Here is a 15,616-nt window from a genome sequence, read left to right on the forward strand (position 1 = left end):
AATGCTGTCAAAAATTCAGTTTTTGAGATAAAATTCTGAAATTTGCCACACATCATCTACCATGACTCCAGAATTTTGTCATTTTTTTCATGAACATTGAAGATTTATTTAGCAAGAATTTGCAAGTATATGTTTACAGTACCGTTTACAGTCAAACATTTTGATGCACTGTAGGCTCAATTTTTGATAAATCAAAAATCTGAGAAATGTAGTTTTTGTAGGACAGTCTGAAGATGCTCTGTAGCAAGTTTGGTGTCAATTGAAAAAAAATTGTGGGAGGAGATCGGTTTAAGAAGTTTTATAGTTTTTGAAAAAAAAAACAGAGTGATGAACTTAATAATTTTTAATAGGTTTAAATGTACAAAAGTTTCTTCAGTATTGGGGCTATAGTTTGATGAAAGTTGTGAAGTTGTAGCACATATGGTTGATTTGTTATGAATTTTCAAAGTTTTGAACTTTAGATGCTTGCTGTAGCGCCACCATCAGGACTATTGTCTTGAGTTTACAGCTGAGGATATCTGACATGAGACTGGACCTTTGTGCAAAGTTTGGTGAGTTTTCACCCATGGGAAATATGATTTCCTCGGAAGAAGAAAGAAGAAGAAGAATACCTAGTAGACCCTAATAATATGTAAAATAAATACATAATTAAAAGATATACAGTACAGGCCAAAAGTTTGGACACACCTTCTCATTCAATGCGTTTTCTTTATTTTCATGACTATTTACATTGTAGATTCTCACTGAAGGCATCAAAACTATGAATGAACACATGTGGAGTTATGTACTTAACAAAAAAAGGTGAAATAACTGAAAACATGTTTTATATTCTAGTTTCTTCAAAATAGCCACCCTTTGCTCTGATTACTGCTTTGCACACTCTTGGCATTCTCTCCATGAGCTTCAAGAGGTAGTCACCTGAAATGGTTTTCCAACAGTCTTGAAGGAGTTCCCAGAGGTGTTTAGCACTTGTTGGCCCCTTTGCCTTCACTCTGCGGTCCAGCTCACCCCAAACCATCTGGATTGGGTTCAGGTCCGGTGACTGTGGAGGCCAGGTCATCTGCCGCAGCACTCCATCACTCTCCTTCTTGGTCAAATAGCCCTTACACAGCCTGGAGGTGTGTTTGGGGTCATTGTCCTGTTGAAAAATAAATGATGGTCCAACTAAACGCAAACCGGATGGGATGGCATGTCGCTGCAGGATGCTGTGGTAGCCATGCTGGTTCAGTGTGCCTTCAATTTTGAATAAATCCCCAACAGTGTCACCAGCAAAACACCCCCACACCATCACACCTCCTCCTCCATGCTTCACAGTGGGAACCAGGCATGTGGAATCCATCCGTTCACCTTTTCTGCGTCTCACAAAGACACGGCGGTTGGAACCAAAGATCTCAAATTTGGACTCATCAGACCAAAGCACAGATTTCCACTGGTCTAATGTCCATTCCTTGTGTTTCTTGGCCCAAACAAATCTCTTCTGCTTGTTGCCTCTCCTTAGCAGTGGTTTCCTAGCGCTTGATGGTTTTTGCGACTCCACTTGGGGACACATTTAAAGTTTTTGCAATTTTCCGGACTGACTGACCTTCATTTCTTAAAGTAATGATGGCCACTCGTTTTTCTTTAGTTAGCTGATTGGTTCTTGCCATAATATGAATTTTAACAGTTGTCCAATAGGGCTGTCGGCTGTGTATTAACCTGACTTCTGCACAACACAACTGATGGTCCCAACCCCATTGATAAAGCAAGAAATTCCACTAATTAACCCTGATAAGGCACACCTGTGAAGTGGAAACCATTTCAGGTGACTACCTCTTGAAGCTCATGGAGAGAATGCCAAGAGTGTGCAAAGCAGTAATCAGAGCAAAGGGTGGCTATTTTGAAGAAACTAGAATATAAAACATGTTTTCAGTTATTTCACCTTTTTTTGTTAAGTACATAACTCCACATGTGTTCATTCATAGTTTTGATGCCTTCAGTGAGAATCTACAATGTAAATAGTCATGAAAATAAAGAAAACGCATTGAATGAGAAGGTGTGTCCAAACTTTTGGCCTGTACTGTATAATAAAAAATATATCATACATATAGAAAAAATATTTCAATATTTGAGTTCAGGAAAATTCACACACACCCATCCTGAAAATCAAGCATCTTTACTGCATCAAAGTTTATATATTTACACATTTCAGTTATTTATTTATTTATTTTTCCTTAAATGACATGGGTTTCAGATTTTTAAGGTAGAAATGTGGGACTTTTACTTTGGAATATCTCTAAGGTCATGACTCTATTATAAATTTCATAAAGTAGTATTGTGCATTGTGCAACATTATTATAACAGATATAATGACAACATGAGAACAGTTCATTCTGTTCATTCATTGAGACACCTCCCACTACACACCACTAGGTAACGTTACTCCATCACTCCTGTTGGGACATGTTGCCCAAGTTAAAAAAAACAAAAAAAAAAACAACGTGCTGAAACTCTCTGCATCCGTTTGTATCTCCACCCTCGCCCATCTTGAGTCAGCTGTTCCCTCCACTGACGGGTGAAAACATATGGGAACAATGAAGCCTTAATCAGACCTGAGATCAGCGCCTTCCGCCGCCTCAGTTTGAACGGAGCCAACCGGAGCAGCAGCAGCAGCAGCCAGGAGCCATTCAGACCCTCCTCACCGCGGGATGTGAGCGCTGCTCAGAGCCTCTCCACAATAACGGATGACCGCTGTGACTTTGAGAGGACCCGACAGAGACAGACCGGCTGCTGGGCCGTGAGACAGGAGCTTTTTCTGCGGTGTGAACTTTAGAGAAGTGAACCTGCTGCCTCTCCAGTCTTAAAGGAAGTTACAAGCTAGTGCTAGAAAGTGTCTCACTCAGCGTACGTTGGGCAGCTGCAGCGCGTGTGTGGGACACTTACCAGCCGTTTACACACACTATGAGTTAGTTTAACTACCACACTGTTAGTTAATGAGGAGGTAATGGTTTAGAAATTACGTGTAAACAGGTGCTGGGACTATTTTTTCCTAATGGGAGCCTCGGCAGTCTTGGGCGTGTCACTGCGCAGGTAAGTGATTAACTTTGATAGGAGTGTTGATGGTTAACTGCTGGAGCTCGTGCACTTTGCCGTTAAGTTTGTGTTGACTTTAACGCAGAAATTTAAGCTTAAATCTGTTTTAAATGCTGTTTAAAATAACTTTAAGTAACAAATTATGTTACAAATAAACTAAAACAACGCACAAGGTAACTTTAAATGCGCTAACTCAACAATTAAAAGTAAGTTTAACGCTTCAAGCCGAACTTTTGGCGCATATGTGAACGCCAAAGTGCTGTGTGTGTGTGTGTGTGTGTGTGTGTGTGTGTGTGTGTGTGTGTGTGTGTGTGTGTGTGCAGATGGGCGTTGAGTGAAGCTGTCTTTGGCCCCAGGGCAAACTATGTGAAACATCTTCTCAGAGCTGCATTCTCTGACATGCCGCAGCTCATCAGTCAAAACCTGCACCTCTGTTGGGAAACACTCATCTGAATTACACACCTGTGCAGATTGTATTAATCACAAAAAACAACAGCTGTTCGCTGTGATTAAACAACAGGCAAGCTCAGACTAATTGTTACCTCTGTTGGTAGGCTTAAAGGTCCAGTGTGTAAGGTTTAGGGGGATTTAGTGGCATCTAGTGGTGAGGATTGCAGATTGCAACCAGGTGAGACTTCTCCCGGTTTGGATTTCCTTCATTGTTCAGGAGGTTTTTACCTGGAGCTGAATTATCTGCCGAGGTTTCCTTCTTTCTAAAATCAATGGACCAGGGGTCCTCTGCTCTTGTGATAATTTCCATGTTTTAGTGCTGTTACGCTAAGTTCATTTTGTTCTAACATAATCTTGTGTCGCTTAATTTGTGTAGGGGCTCGAGTTCGTCGAGTTTGAGTTTGCTTAATTGAATGTAACATGGCCGCCCTTTTGCTGTTGTGAGGAGCGGGAGTTTGTGTGGTTGTGTTCGATGGCCGATTTTGTTTTGCCCCTTGCCATCAGGAATAAACGGAGGTCGCCTCCGAAGATATCCACGGTCTGAGCCTCTTAATATCAACACGACCCAGATATTACAAGAGTCCACAGGTTACATAGATTCAAGACTAAAACTGTGTGAACACACAAAGGCAGAAATATGCCTACCACAGAACCTCAAATAGTAGTAATAGTGTTTTTTTTTTCAAAACCAGTATGAATATTACTTGTTTAAAAATTGGGCTTCAGATAATAATATCAAATATGAATCGTTAAATTGATCTAGCTCCACCAGACAGAGCATCAGCAAGAGGATTATGGCACCCAGCATATCGACACAACAACACTTAATCCTATTAAAACAACTTTGATTGATTTTAATTAGGGATGCACCGAAATGAAAATTTGTGGCCGAAGCCGAATAATATTAAGCGCTTGAGTACTGAATACCGAATATCGTTTAGTTTTTCATTAGTTTTTGCAGATGAACCCCCTCCAGATTAGTGTTGTCACGGTACCAAAATTGGGATCCACTGTACGATACCAATGAAAATATCATGGTTCTGAGTAGTATCACGATACCACAGCAAAAATGAGGCAGATGTGCCTTTTGTCATTTATAAAAAGATAAATCACTTTTCTATAATACATCAATGATATTTCAATGGAATAAATTACTTATTGACTTATTCATACTTGAAAAACAGCATCAATCAGTGATTAACATAGGGGGGATCAAAATCAAATAAACGGCCCGTTTCTCCTTTGACACGTCACATACCTGTGTTAGGCTGGCTCGGCTGTTCAGGTACTTCTGGGCAGTCATGACGCCAAGAAGAAGATATTATTGGAGCCGACTTCTCCGTCGCCGGTAAGCCGATGGCCGCCATATTTGACAGGAATACCTTACTGTCTGTGTCTGTGACCCCCGTTCAACCCACAACTGATGGGATTCGCCTTTCGTGTCTGCTGCTGGTTGAAATCTGTAGGCTGCTCGCACAGCGTGCTGAATGATTTAAGCCTATTTTGCTCGCTCAAAACTATTTTTAGTCGCAAATGCGAGTGCGGTGACGGACGGATCGCCACACTGCTGACATTTTACTCTGCCCGCGTTATCAAAACACGCCGCTATTATTCGGCCTTGCTTTTAACTTATTCCACCGAATACCGAATGTGTGTTTTTTTGCAATATTCGGCCAAATATATTCAGTTACCGAATATTCGGTGCATCCCTAATTTTAATGAAAAACCCTTTTGATTCTTTTGATCTGAGGACCCTCACGGACTAAAGGAATATGAATAATATACAGGGTAATGGAGGAGTGGACACATAATTTGAGGTAGCCATCAACACGGTTTTATACATCTGAAGAACTTCTATTAAAAAAATTAATTGCTTGGCAACTAGACCAGCCCTCTAATTGAGACAGGTGTTTATTTGGCAAAATATGTAGCCACACAGTTAGCAAGGCGTACACCTGCTAATGCGTGCTCACCTACGTTGTGATCCTGATGCTTAGGAGAGTTTTACCAGAAGCCGAATTATCTGCAGAGGTCTCCTCCTCCCTAAAACAAAGGGATCTGGTGATTAAAACCAGTAAAAATGCTCAATAAAGCAGTTTCTTGTTAGAAATCGGTGTTTCTCAGATGCTGTTTGGTATGTCGGAGACAGACCGCTATCCTAGCACCTGCTAATGTGTGCTCACCTTTTTTCTCTGACAACTTAAAATCAAGACGCTCAGGAGGTTATTACCTGGAGCAGAATTATCCGCATAGGTCTCTTCCTCTTGAAAACAAAGGGACCTGGCGATTTAAACCAGTAAAACACTGAATAAAGAAGTTTTAGGTTAAATGAATATACGTTTTTGCCGACGCTCTTGTCTCAGTGGAGCATTTTACTACAGTGGCTGAATTGGAAATGTGAAAATGCAGATGGCCCCATCTAGAGCTAGAGTTTGGTTTGTTAGTTCTGGGGTAGTGTAGAAACATGGCAGTGCAACATGGCACACATACTCACATATATTCAATGTCTAAACACTGAACAAGACCAACGAACATGTTTCCTGTTGTTGTGTGCAACAGCTTTTGCAACAAATTTGGTGCAAGAGCTCGTCTCTTATCTGCACCAGCCTTCAGCTCTCTCTGTGAATCTCTCATTGTGTGCTTGTGTTTGGTGCTGCAGGAGAGCTGAAGTTGACATCCCTGCACCCTGCTGAATGCCTTTCACGGCCCTGCATTAACATCACTATGGCACTGACAGAATTACTGCCGCGCTGACTTTAGCTCACTCTGCCCTTTCTGGGTATTCCTCCACTCTTTTGCTTTGTTTCTCTCACTTTTGTTTTTAACACTTCTTAGATGTTTCTCTTCAAATGTCATTTTCGAGGAGTTGGGTTTTTTTTTTTTGTAATGTGCTTTGCTGTATGTGTTTTAAGCGTATTTTCTCTCAGGTCTCACGTCCCATGAATTGATTGTGATATCCATACAACCTTGTCTCTTTCAGCCCTCCTCGGCTTTGTGTCTTTGGTCTGTGCCATCCATCTCATCATGGACAGCCTGCTGAGCGGGGCCAGTAAAGGGGCCGGTGCCCTTCAGTCAGCACAGACCTTTTCACGTCATAGATGCTACCGGCTGTCTTCGCCGCTCTATGATTGACTGTTAAGGAAACAATAAAGCTTAAATTCCTGTTAGTTTGGACAAAAGAGCCATGCATCCACTGCTGCCCCTCTGTGTCTTTTGGCTGCTGCCCCTGGCCTTGACACTGGAAGAAGGCTCGCCCCGTAGATCTGTGCCCTACCATAGTAAGTGTTGCTGTCTGTCTTGTGTAACCTTGGCTCACAGTGTGCCAACTCATGTTGGCTCATGTGGTCTGAGTAAGGGCGACTTATTGGGAAACAGAGTTTAATCTCTAGTGTTTCATGAGTTAATCAGTCATGTTCTCTCCCTAGGGGACAACGCTCGTCTGTTTCATGAGGAGGGAGTGTTCAACTACTCCACCATGCTGTTAAGAGAAGATCTGAACCTGCTGTTTCTGGGTGCCAAGGAGGCAGTGTATGCTCTTGACCTCAAAGACATCTCCAAGAAACTTGCTTCAGTAAGAACACAATGCTGTTAAGGCCAATCCTGTCAGCATTAGTCATAAATGTCTTATCAAAGCTTTCTTGGCCCAGGGCTAAGAAATCTTCAAGAGTAAACTTGTGTATCGTGCCAGAATCTCTGCCCTGAACGGAGCGATACACTTAATGCACACTAAAACCAACCAGCTTTATTGGGAGTTATCTGCTGATTTCAGCTGTTACACTTCCACTTCAGTTACATTTTGTAGGGAATTTAGTCACCTCTCTCTTTTTAACAACTGCTGTGTTTACTCTCTGAAGTAGGGCTGGGTTAAAATAATTGATTCATCTGATTCAAATTGCTCTGCATTTGAATGACCTGATTGTTAGCAATTGTTACGAACAAGCTGAAACAACAACTGTTTATGTCAGAGGGAGGAGCAGAGAAGACAGGAGGACTAATACTGACTGATGTCTGTGTTCTTTATTCTTTCTAAAGTTCACTCAGTATTGTGATGTCAGGAATATGATTTATATAATTGACTTTTTGGATTTGTTTCCAGTGAGAAACTGAGCTTATATTGTGACTGTGCTGTTTTACTGTCGCTGCTCTAAAAACAACATTTAGTTATAAGATATCCTGTTCTGAATTTATTCTTTTTTAAACAATTCCTTGTAAAATGTTTAGTATTAGTTCTCTGTGTATCTCTTTCACATACTAGCAGAAATTGGTATATCCCTAATTGAATTGATTTCGAATCAAATTGGAAATCGAATCAAATCGGGACCCTGTAAATTGAAATGAAATCAATTCAGGAATCAATGGCGATGGCTGCTAACAAGAGCGTACATGGCAAAGAGAAGTAAATAGACGACCAATGACGGAGAGCAAGAAGTAGATTGCATAAACCAAGCAAATATGACAAAAGTAACTTACTGTGGCTTTAACCTTGACAGCAGAAATATTAAAAAAAATTACATTTGTTATTTCACTATTTTAGGTTAAATGGGAAGTGACGCAAAAGCAAGAAAATAGCTGTAAAAACAAAGGAAAAGATCCTGAGGTGAGTCCCCTTTGGCTTTGGCTATTCACAATGTAATGCATATTGAGCAGATGTCATCATTGCTTTTGTAAAATGCATTTTCAGGCAGATTGCAAGAACTACATCAGGATCCTGCATCAGTTGGAGGATAACAGGATATATGTCTGTGGAACCAATGCTTTTGATCCTGAGTGTGATTACATGGTGAGGCAAATTCAGAGCTTCAGTCCTCGCTTATCCCAATTCATATTCCGTACTTCAAAAATTGAGTTTGAAACGTTGTGAGCTGTAGTGCCTTTGTGTTTGTCTGTGCAGTCCTACGCAAACGGAAAGCTGACTCTTGAGAAGAAAGCCGAGGATGGCAAAGGGAAGTGTCCATTTGATCCTTTCCAGAGATATGCCTCCATCATGGATGGTGAGTCACAGTTATATAATTAAATAATTAAAGTTGCCCTCCACTCAAAAATGTGTTCTTCTTATGTTTATGTCCCCTAAAATGTCTAACCTCGATTATACTGGATTGTATCTGTGCAAATTTGGCACTAGAGAGGTCTAGCATTAGCTTGGTGAAAGTTTTGGCAGCAAACATGGTAGAGTGCGCAGTTTTTGGATGTAACACAATGCTGCTAGTTAGCCTACAAGCTGAAATGCTAACACACAACATAAACAGATAAAAGATGCTAAATATGCTTAGCATTCTGATACGTCTTCCAGTTGCAGATTTTGGTGTGTAGACTCCTCATTTGAGTTTGACTGAGGCTCACAAATGTGTGCCTGAATCTTTCCAATGTTTCCTCTATTGCAACGCAAGCCACCCTGAGGCGCTGCTTTTCCACCAGTCAAGCAGCAAGTGGTTACGGCGGAGGCCAAATCCAGAAAAACAAGCCCCCAGGACGTGCGCCTGGCTCTGAAGCCAATTTTTATAGTGGCCAAACAGTGGAATTACATCCTCCAGGTCCGTCATGTGGTGCCACTAGGCCCAAAAAGACCTTTTTCCCATAGACTTACATTGTGAAAGAGACATCTGTAAATCAGATACATTTTTTGCCTGTCACAGCCCCCGCAAAATGACTCGTTTAACTATTGAGATTTGATCCATTCAGTGCAATAACATTTCTAAAGTCTAGAAGAGCCGCTGTTAGTGGAAGTTAGCAGAGTGCTAAACTGGAAGTTATCCGCTTGGTTCGTGGAAGTCCCTAGCACGCCTGCTCTATGGGCCCAACAATATGAAAGATCTGTGTAACTTTATACCTCCAAGGTCGAACTTTTTTGACTTCATGCACCACTGAGCAACTTTAATAGGAACAGGGCCCTGTGTTTAACGCTGTACGCATTTCTCTTCATACATCCACAAGGAGAAAGAGCAGATCTGCTTCTAGCCCCCTTTCAGATTTTTTTTTTTTTACCATTTTGTGGGAAAACCATTTTCAACAAAATATAAATGTTAATTTGAAACATGTCTGGAGAAGGACTCTAAAGAAGAGTGGCTAATATAGCAAACATTTTCATTCTTTGATGTCCCTCTTCTAGCAGGTTAATCAGACCCTCTTCAAATTTGCTGATTAAAAAGTCCTACGACCTTGATGATACTCAGAAATGAAGCTATTGAGTTTTCATCAAACGCTGTCACCATGGCGACGCCTTATTCGCCATAAAACAGGATGTTGTTTTTAAGGGGCAAGGGATGCTTTAAAACTCACGAAACTTGGCACACACGTTTGAAGTCTTGTGTTGTCTGGAATTATTTTTTTTGCTTTGATGTGGCAACTTGGCTCCTTAGCGCTCCCTAGCAAATTTTGACGGAGCAGCCCCCGCAGTACGTTTTACCTGTAATTATAAAACTTGGTAGGCATGTCTAATACTCCAAGACGTACAAAAAGCATCTTGGAACCATGCTGTAAACCCAACAGGAAGTCAGCCATTTTGAATTTAATGTGACACTTTTGTGCAATTTTGGCCATTACTGGGGGGCGTTCTTTTACAAACTTCTCCCAGAGTTTTCATCCAATCGACTTCGAAATTGGTGTGTCCCATTGAAAGATCTTAATGATTAAAAGTTATTACAGGCTAGGTTTTTCGTCAATCTGTGTGACCGTGACGAGGTTTCAAACGTAAGTGTTCCACCATGAAACAAGAAGCGGTTTGTAACTCCAGCATACATGGTCCAATCTGCCCCAGTCTTCACATGTTATATAAGGTTCTGTGCCCCAAGCCAACTACACACACATTAGATGTCATGGTGATTGCGCCACCTACTGCCAAGAGGAAGTATGTTTTGTCAGACACTTTTTAAAAAAAAAAAAAAAAAAAAATTTGCATCTGTTCTGTTGTTGCATCTTTCCAGATAACAACCTATATTCAGCCACTTCAATGAACTTCCTGGGCTCCGAACCCATCCTGATGCGCAGCTCTCCTGTGTCCATACGCACTGAGTTCAAGAGCTCCTGGCTTAATGGTGAGCTGTCGTAGGATGTAATGGGTTTTTTGCAAGATGCTACATTCGTGCTAGGGCTTCTGTTTCACCTTGATGTTTTTTTTCTCTTCTTTTTCTGTCAGAGCCTACCTTTGTTTCCATGGCTCAGATGCCAGAGAGTGATTTGAGTAATATGGGAGACGATGACAAGGTCTACCTGTTCTTCAGTGAGACGGCTGTGGAGTGCGACTGCTACAACAAACTGGTGGTCTCCCGTGTGGCTCGCGTCTGCAAGGTGAAAAAGAGTTTACCGTGCATGTGCTTATTTGTAGCAGCTCCATTTCCCAAAATGACAATAACGTATAAACAGCACTTCCTCAGTTGCGCTCATTCCGCCCTTTCCGCTGCTTGATTGTGCATCCCGTTTGTCTTCATGTTTTTCCACTTGCCAGTGTGGCATTATGGGGTATTTCTGTGCTCTCAGGGGGATCTTGGAGGTGAAAGGACCTTGCAGAAGAAATGGACATCCTTCCTGAAGGCCAGAATGGACTGTCCAGTGCTGGAGTCTCAGCTGCCGTTCATTATCCAGGACACTTACCGCTGGTGTGACCCTGAGAGGCACTGGAAGGATTGTTTGTTCTATGCCATCTTCACACCACAGTCGTACGTTTGAATTAACAAACGTGTTTGTGTGTTTGGGTCTCTTTCTGTTTAATGGTCTTTGGCACACCACTTGGCTCACATTTTCTGTGTGTGTGTGTGTGTGTGTGTGTTCGTTCCAGGGACACATCAGACCTGTCTGCAGTGTGTGCGTACCGCGTGTCCAGCATCAGCAGAGTGTTTGCAGAGGGGAAGTACAAGACCCCAGTCCCCGTAGAAACCTCTTTTGTTAAGTGGGTGATGTATAGCGGAGATGTCCCCGTCCCTCGGCCCGGAGCTGTGAGTCTGCCCACTATTCAGCGTGTGTTAGAAACAAAGGCCAAACCTCAAAAGGCAACTCTTTTTTTTTTTTACAAGTGTCCCAGCAGGAAACTGATTCCTTTTGTACTCTGACTCCGTTGTTCTCTCCTCTCTCTTTCCTTCCCCTCTTCCCTCGCCAGTGTATAGACAATGCCGCTCGTAAAGCGGGCATACATCAGACTCTGGACCTCCCAGACCGGACCCTTCAATTTATCAAAGATAGGCCCCTCATGGACCAAGTTATCCAGCCAATAGGACAGAAGCCTCTACTGGTGCGAAGGGGAGCTACATTCACTCGCATCATAGTCGACCAGGTGGAGGCAGCAGATGGAGAGAGCTACCACGTGATGTTCATAGGCACAGGTGTTTATCAACGCAACGAACCAACACTTCCTGTGTATATTTCACTTTGCTTCTTTTGAAAACTTTACAACATCAGTGGTTAGTGTCAGGGCCCTGTGTTTCAGGAAGCTGGTAGTAAAAACTCTTTAGATAGTTAACTCTGAGATGAGGGAAACTTTGGGTTATCTGTTCCAGACAGAGATAAGACAAACTCTGTGATCATAACCTGCTTACTGATAGGTTTTCCTCAACAAACCCTGAGTTTCTCTCTGTCTCCTCTCTTACAGAGCCAGACATGCTGTTTCATTTCCTCTCTGAGGAAATAAAACATTTCTCAGAATCCAGTTTCTGTACACGCTGTTAGTCATTTCTTTGAACAGCTGTTTTGCCTTCACATTAGATTATTACGCAGCATCAAGTCACCCTCAGCTCAAAATGAAAGCTCTGCATCTCCTTCTTCTTATTTATTTTTTATATAGCGCTGTGTCGGTGTGTCAGAGCAGTTCCGCTGAAGTGTTTATTGCACATAATGTGTAACCAATTGTAAAAATCAGCATGAAGCTTTTTTTTATGCAGGATCAATGAATTATCTCTATCACTCACGATGTGATTGTTCGCACTAATAGAACATAATCCCTGTAATATCAGAGATTATATATGTCAATATTTCTGAGTGAGCAGGATCGTGGTGCAGCTGTTGAATATAATTTGAAAGTGAGTTTTTTTGAGCAGGCTGCATAGTCTGAACATGTTTTATTAGCATTTCAGTGACAGTCTTTAAATTTATATTTGTTGAATTAGTTTAGATAACGCCATTAAATGCTGCTGAGCTAAAGATCCAAATAGATGTCATTTAAAATCGACTGTCTTCTAACCTCGACACTTCATGTGCAAATCACCAACCGTATTATTACTGTGAGCTTACAGTCTCTTTGTCTTTGATCTATATGTTTTTTGTTTTTTATCTTCGATGGCTGGCCCTTGTTTTGTCACTCTCAGATTTAAGCTGAATAGATATATTTAAAATGTAATGTAGGCTATGACCTAAATCAGTGGTTTCCAACTGGTGGGTTGCGGTCCAAAAGTGGGTTACTGGCCATTTTGAATGGACACACACTTTAAGCGACTTGCAAACGTGTCATGTTGGTAAAGAAAACACACTTTATTTTTAAGTACAATACATTTCCAGCACAGAACTTTCATCCTGAAGTGCCGTTTTCCGCTGTAGAGTGAGTGACTAACCGACAGTTACTTGACAGAGCCAGCAAATGCTCAACGCCATGACCAAACACAAGCATGACCCTGAATGTCCATAGAAGAATCCATAGAGAGGAACAGGTGTGAATTTGGACGTACTTTGCGTCGTTCGGGCCCATAGGCTTAATGGACAATACGGAATAAAACTTTATTGTGTTGACTTACTGACACTTCTGCCCACTCTAACTCAGGCTCTTGTGAACTGTCTGTACGTACATGTATTAATATCTTTATGCCCACTAGATTAAAATGGAGGCTCCGCCTTTTATTAACCTGTTGCTATGGTGAACTTAGTATCAGAGCCCCACTGATGATGATTTATTTTATCAACCAAGCACAAGCTCAACTCTGGGTGAACATACTCAGACTTGATTAAATAATCTCTGATCAGCTGTCGTCTAACTGAAAAACTTGAAGAGTTTCCCATCTCAGTTGCTCTGTTCCCTGCTCTCAGAAACAGGGCCCAGCTCATATGTGTCAGCATGTAAATATAGCATGTTTCCATGTTTTTATATTCAAAGAGGATGGCACCATGGTGAAGGCAATGAACTACAACGGAGAGATGTTCATCATAGAGGAAGTAAAACTCTTCCAGACCCCAGAGCCAATCAAGATTATGAAATTCTCTAATGTCACGGTAATTTCAAACTCTGTCGCCACCTAACTAGCGGCTTATTACTTTGAAATCATGTTCATAGTGTATTACAGTAAAGCATCTACTACATTAGTGTCATTGCTCTGTGTGTGTGTGTGTGTGTGTGTGATGGATCTGTTGTGTACAGGGTCAGCTGTATGCAGGCTCAGACTCCGGAGCAGCACAGATCCCACTGGCCACCTGCGAGAGGTCCTTGTCCTGTATGGACTGTGTCCTGTCCAGAGACCCGTACTGCGGCTGGGACGAAGTTGCTAAGAAATGTGTTTTCTTTTCTGATTCACAAAGGTAGGCAGCTGAGCCAACATGCAGAGAAAGCACTGTTTATATTGGTTCTAAACAAACTAAAATAATTGCATCTCCTGTTTTAGGAAGCTGATCCAAAGTGTGAAAGACGGAGACGCCTCCCTCTGCCCTGATGCTGGTGAGTCAGTGCACTCTATCTCATAAAGAATTGAAGCAGTTATTCATGTATTCCTAATTATATTTTGTACCTAGCAGGGGTTTGCACCATTTTCTATACCTTATTTGAGGTCAGTTGTGGGTTATTAAAATAAATTGCTTGTTAGGTGAAGGACCTCTGTTTATTTTATTTATTTCAGATCCTGTGAAGCCGATGAATCGGACCATCTGGCCTGGGGGAAGCCTGTATCTCCCCTGCCCTCCACCCTCCAATCTGGCACAAACCAGTTGGGAATGGAATGGCCGACCTCTGACCCCTTCGGCTCGCCTTCAGCTTGTACGAGACAAACTGAATATCCTCAACACCACAGACTCCGACGCCGGTCTGTACCGCTGCCAGTCTGTGGAGTCCTCCAAAGGTGTCGAGTACACATCCACTGTGGCGGAGTACCAGGTGAGCATGGCCACAGGACGTGGTGGGAATGTGATTATTCCCAAGGCTCAGACGGCTGGCTCCTCTGGGGCTGGACTGCACGCCATAGTCGGGCTCCTTTTAGTTGGTCTTGTTGCCCTTTTGGCTTGGAACTTTTACAAAGGCCACTTGCCGCTGCCCTGCAAGTGCGGGAAGAAGAATGGAGAGCAATCCCCAGAGACCCCTGAGCAGGGGGGTCCGACTGCCGGGCCTGCACAGGCGGAGGTCAAGCCCCTGGTGTCGGGAACAAACAACGGCAGTAATAACAACCACACTGGAGGGGAGGCGGCTTTCAGTGCAGCCGAGGAAGAGGACGGCCCGAAAGTTAGTCTTCCATCTCTGCAGTTTATAGATGACGAGTCAGAAATTTGACATTGACAAACCCGTTACTGTATCCAGATTCCCGTCCAGCGCCGCTTAAGTTTGAGAACTAAACGGGAATGCGCCAAACTGTTTGTTTCGGGGCAGAACTACTAGAGTTGAAATCTGAAATTTATGGGAATATGAACCACCCTGTGGTTGAACTTTGTTGCGAGAGACACACCAAAAGATTCTTTAAGTTTTTTGTACGAGAGACACTTGAATTTCTGCTTTACTTTTTATTTTCACATTTAAGTGTTTTAGCTTCAAACTAATTGTCGTAAATCCTGTTATAGATGAAAATGTCTTGTAAAGATTGGTATGATTTTCACAGGGAATTTACAATAACAGAAAATGAGCCATTTCATTTCTAACCACTAGCTGCAAAGACTTTGTTTTATTGAATTAAATCTTTTTTCTACCTGGACCTTGTGTTGCTCCATTGTATTTAAATATAGCCAACAGGGTTTACTAGTTTTTAGCAAGACTGGACTTGCCAAGAATGTGAAGAACAGATGTGGAAGATACCTGCTGGTATGATTCAATTTCTGTACTTCTTGTGCTTTTGTGTTTTGAAGATCCAGTTTCATTTAAAGACTGGCTCAATATTTAACTCTGTAACTCCAAAATAAGATGTTTTGAATTCACAACAGAAAACCATCA

At 42.0% G+C, this 15,616-nt stretch overlaps 1 protein-coding gene across 3 annotated transcripts; it reads left to right on the top strand.

Moving 5' to 3' along the window:
- The first annotated feature begins 2,507 nt into the window (after positions 1-2,507).
- Positions 2,508-15,380, top strand: LOC117271435 (semaphorin-4E). 3 transcript variants are annotated; one of them, XM_033649581.2, is made up of 15 exons: positions 2,508-3,066; positions 6,500-6,797; positions 6,945-7,090; positions 8,054-8,116; positions 8,201-8,299; positions 8,411-8,510; positions 10,440-10,550; positions 10,652-10,803; positions 10,993-11,171; positions 11,291-11,501; positions 11,609-11,831; positions 13,589-13,704; positions 13,850-14,007; positions 14,091-14,143; positions 14,322-15,380. In XM_033649581.2, exons 2-15 carry the CDS (start codon positions 6,704-6,706, stop codon positions 14,963-14,965), a joined length of 2,349 nt encoding a protein of 782 aa, XP_033505472.1. In that variant the 5' UTR covers positions 2,508-3,066; positions 6,500-6,703; the 3' UTR covers positions 14,966-15,380. The 3 variants fall into 3 exon arrangements, with proteins under 3 accessions (XP_033505472.1, XP_033505473.1, XP_078029376.1); XM_033649582.2 differs by having other exon boundaries at positions 2,509-3,066; positions 11,291-11,447; XM_078173250.1 differs by lacking the exon at positions 2,508-3,066 and adding an exon at positions 3,136-3,275.
- The last annotated feature ends 236 nt before the right edge of the window (positions 15,381-15,616 follow it).

Source organism: Epinephelus lanceolatus, chromosome 12, assembly GCF_041903045.1.
Source record: "Epinephelus lanceolatus isolate andai-2023 chromosome 12, ASM4190304v1, whole genome shotgun sequence".
Taxonomy (NCBI): Eukaryota; Metazoa; Chordata; class Actinopteri; order Perciformes; family Serranidae; genus Epinephelus; species Epinephelus lanceolatus.

What these genes read in the sequence shown, in the direction of transcription:
- LOC117271435 (XM_033649581.2), top strand. Translation starts at nt 6,704, where the DNA reads ATGCATCCACTGCTGCCCCTCTGTGTCTTTTGGCTGCTGCCCCTGGCC. An exon ending in CAAAGGCCAAACCTCAAAAG is followed by an intron (nt 11,502 to 11,608) that starts GCAACTCTTTTT and finishes TTCCCTCGCCAG; the next exon opens with TGTATAGACAATGCCGCTCG. An exon ending in TGAAATTCTCTAATGTCACG is followed by an intron (nt 13,705 to 13,849) that starts GTAATTTCAAAC and finishes TGTTGTGTACAG; the next exon opens with GGTCAGCTGTATGCAGGCTC.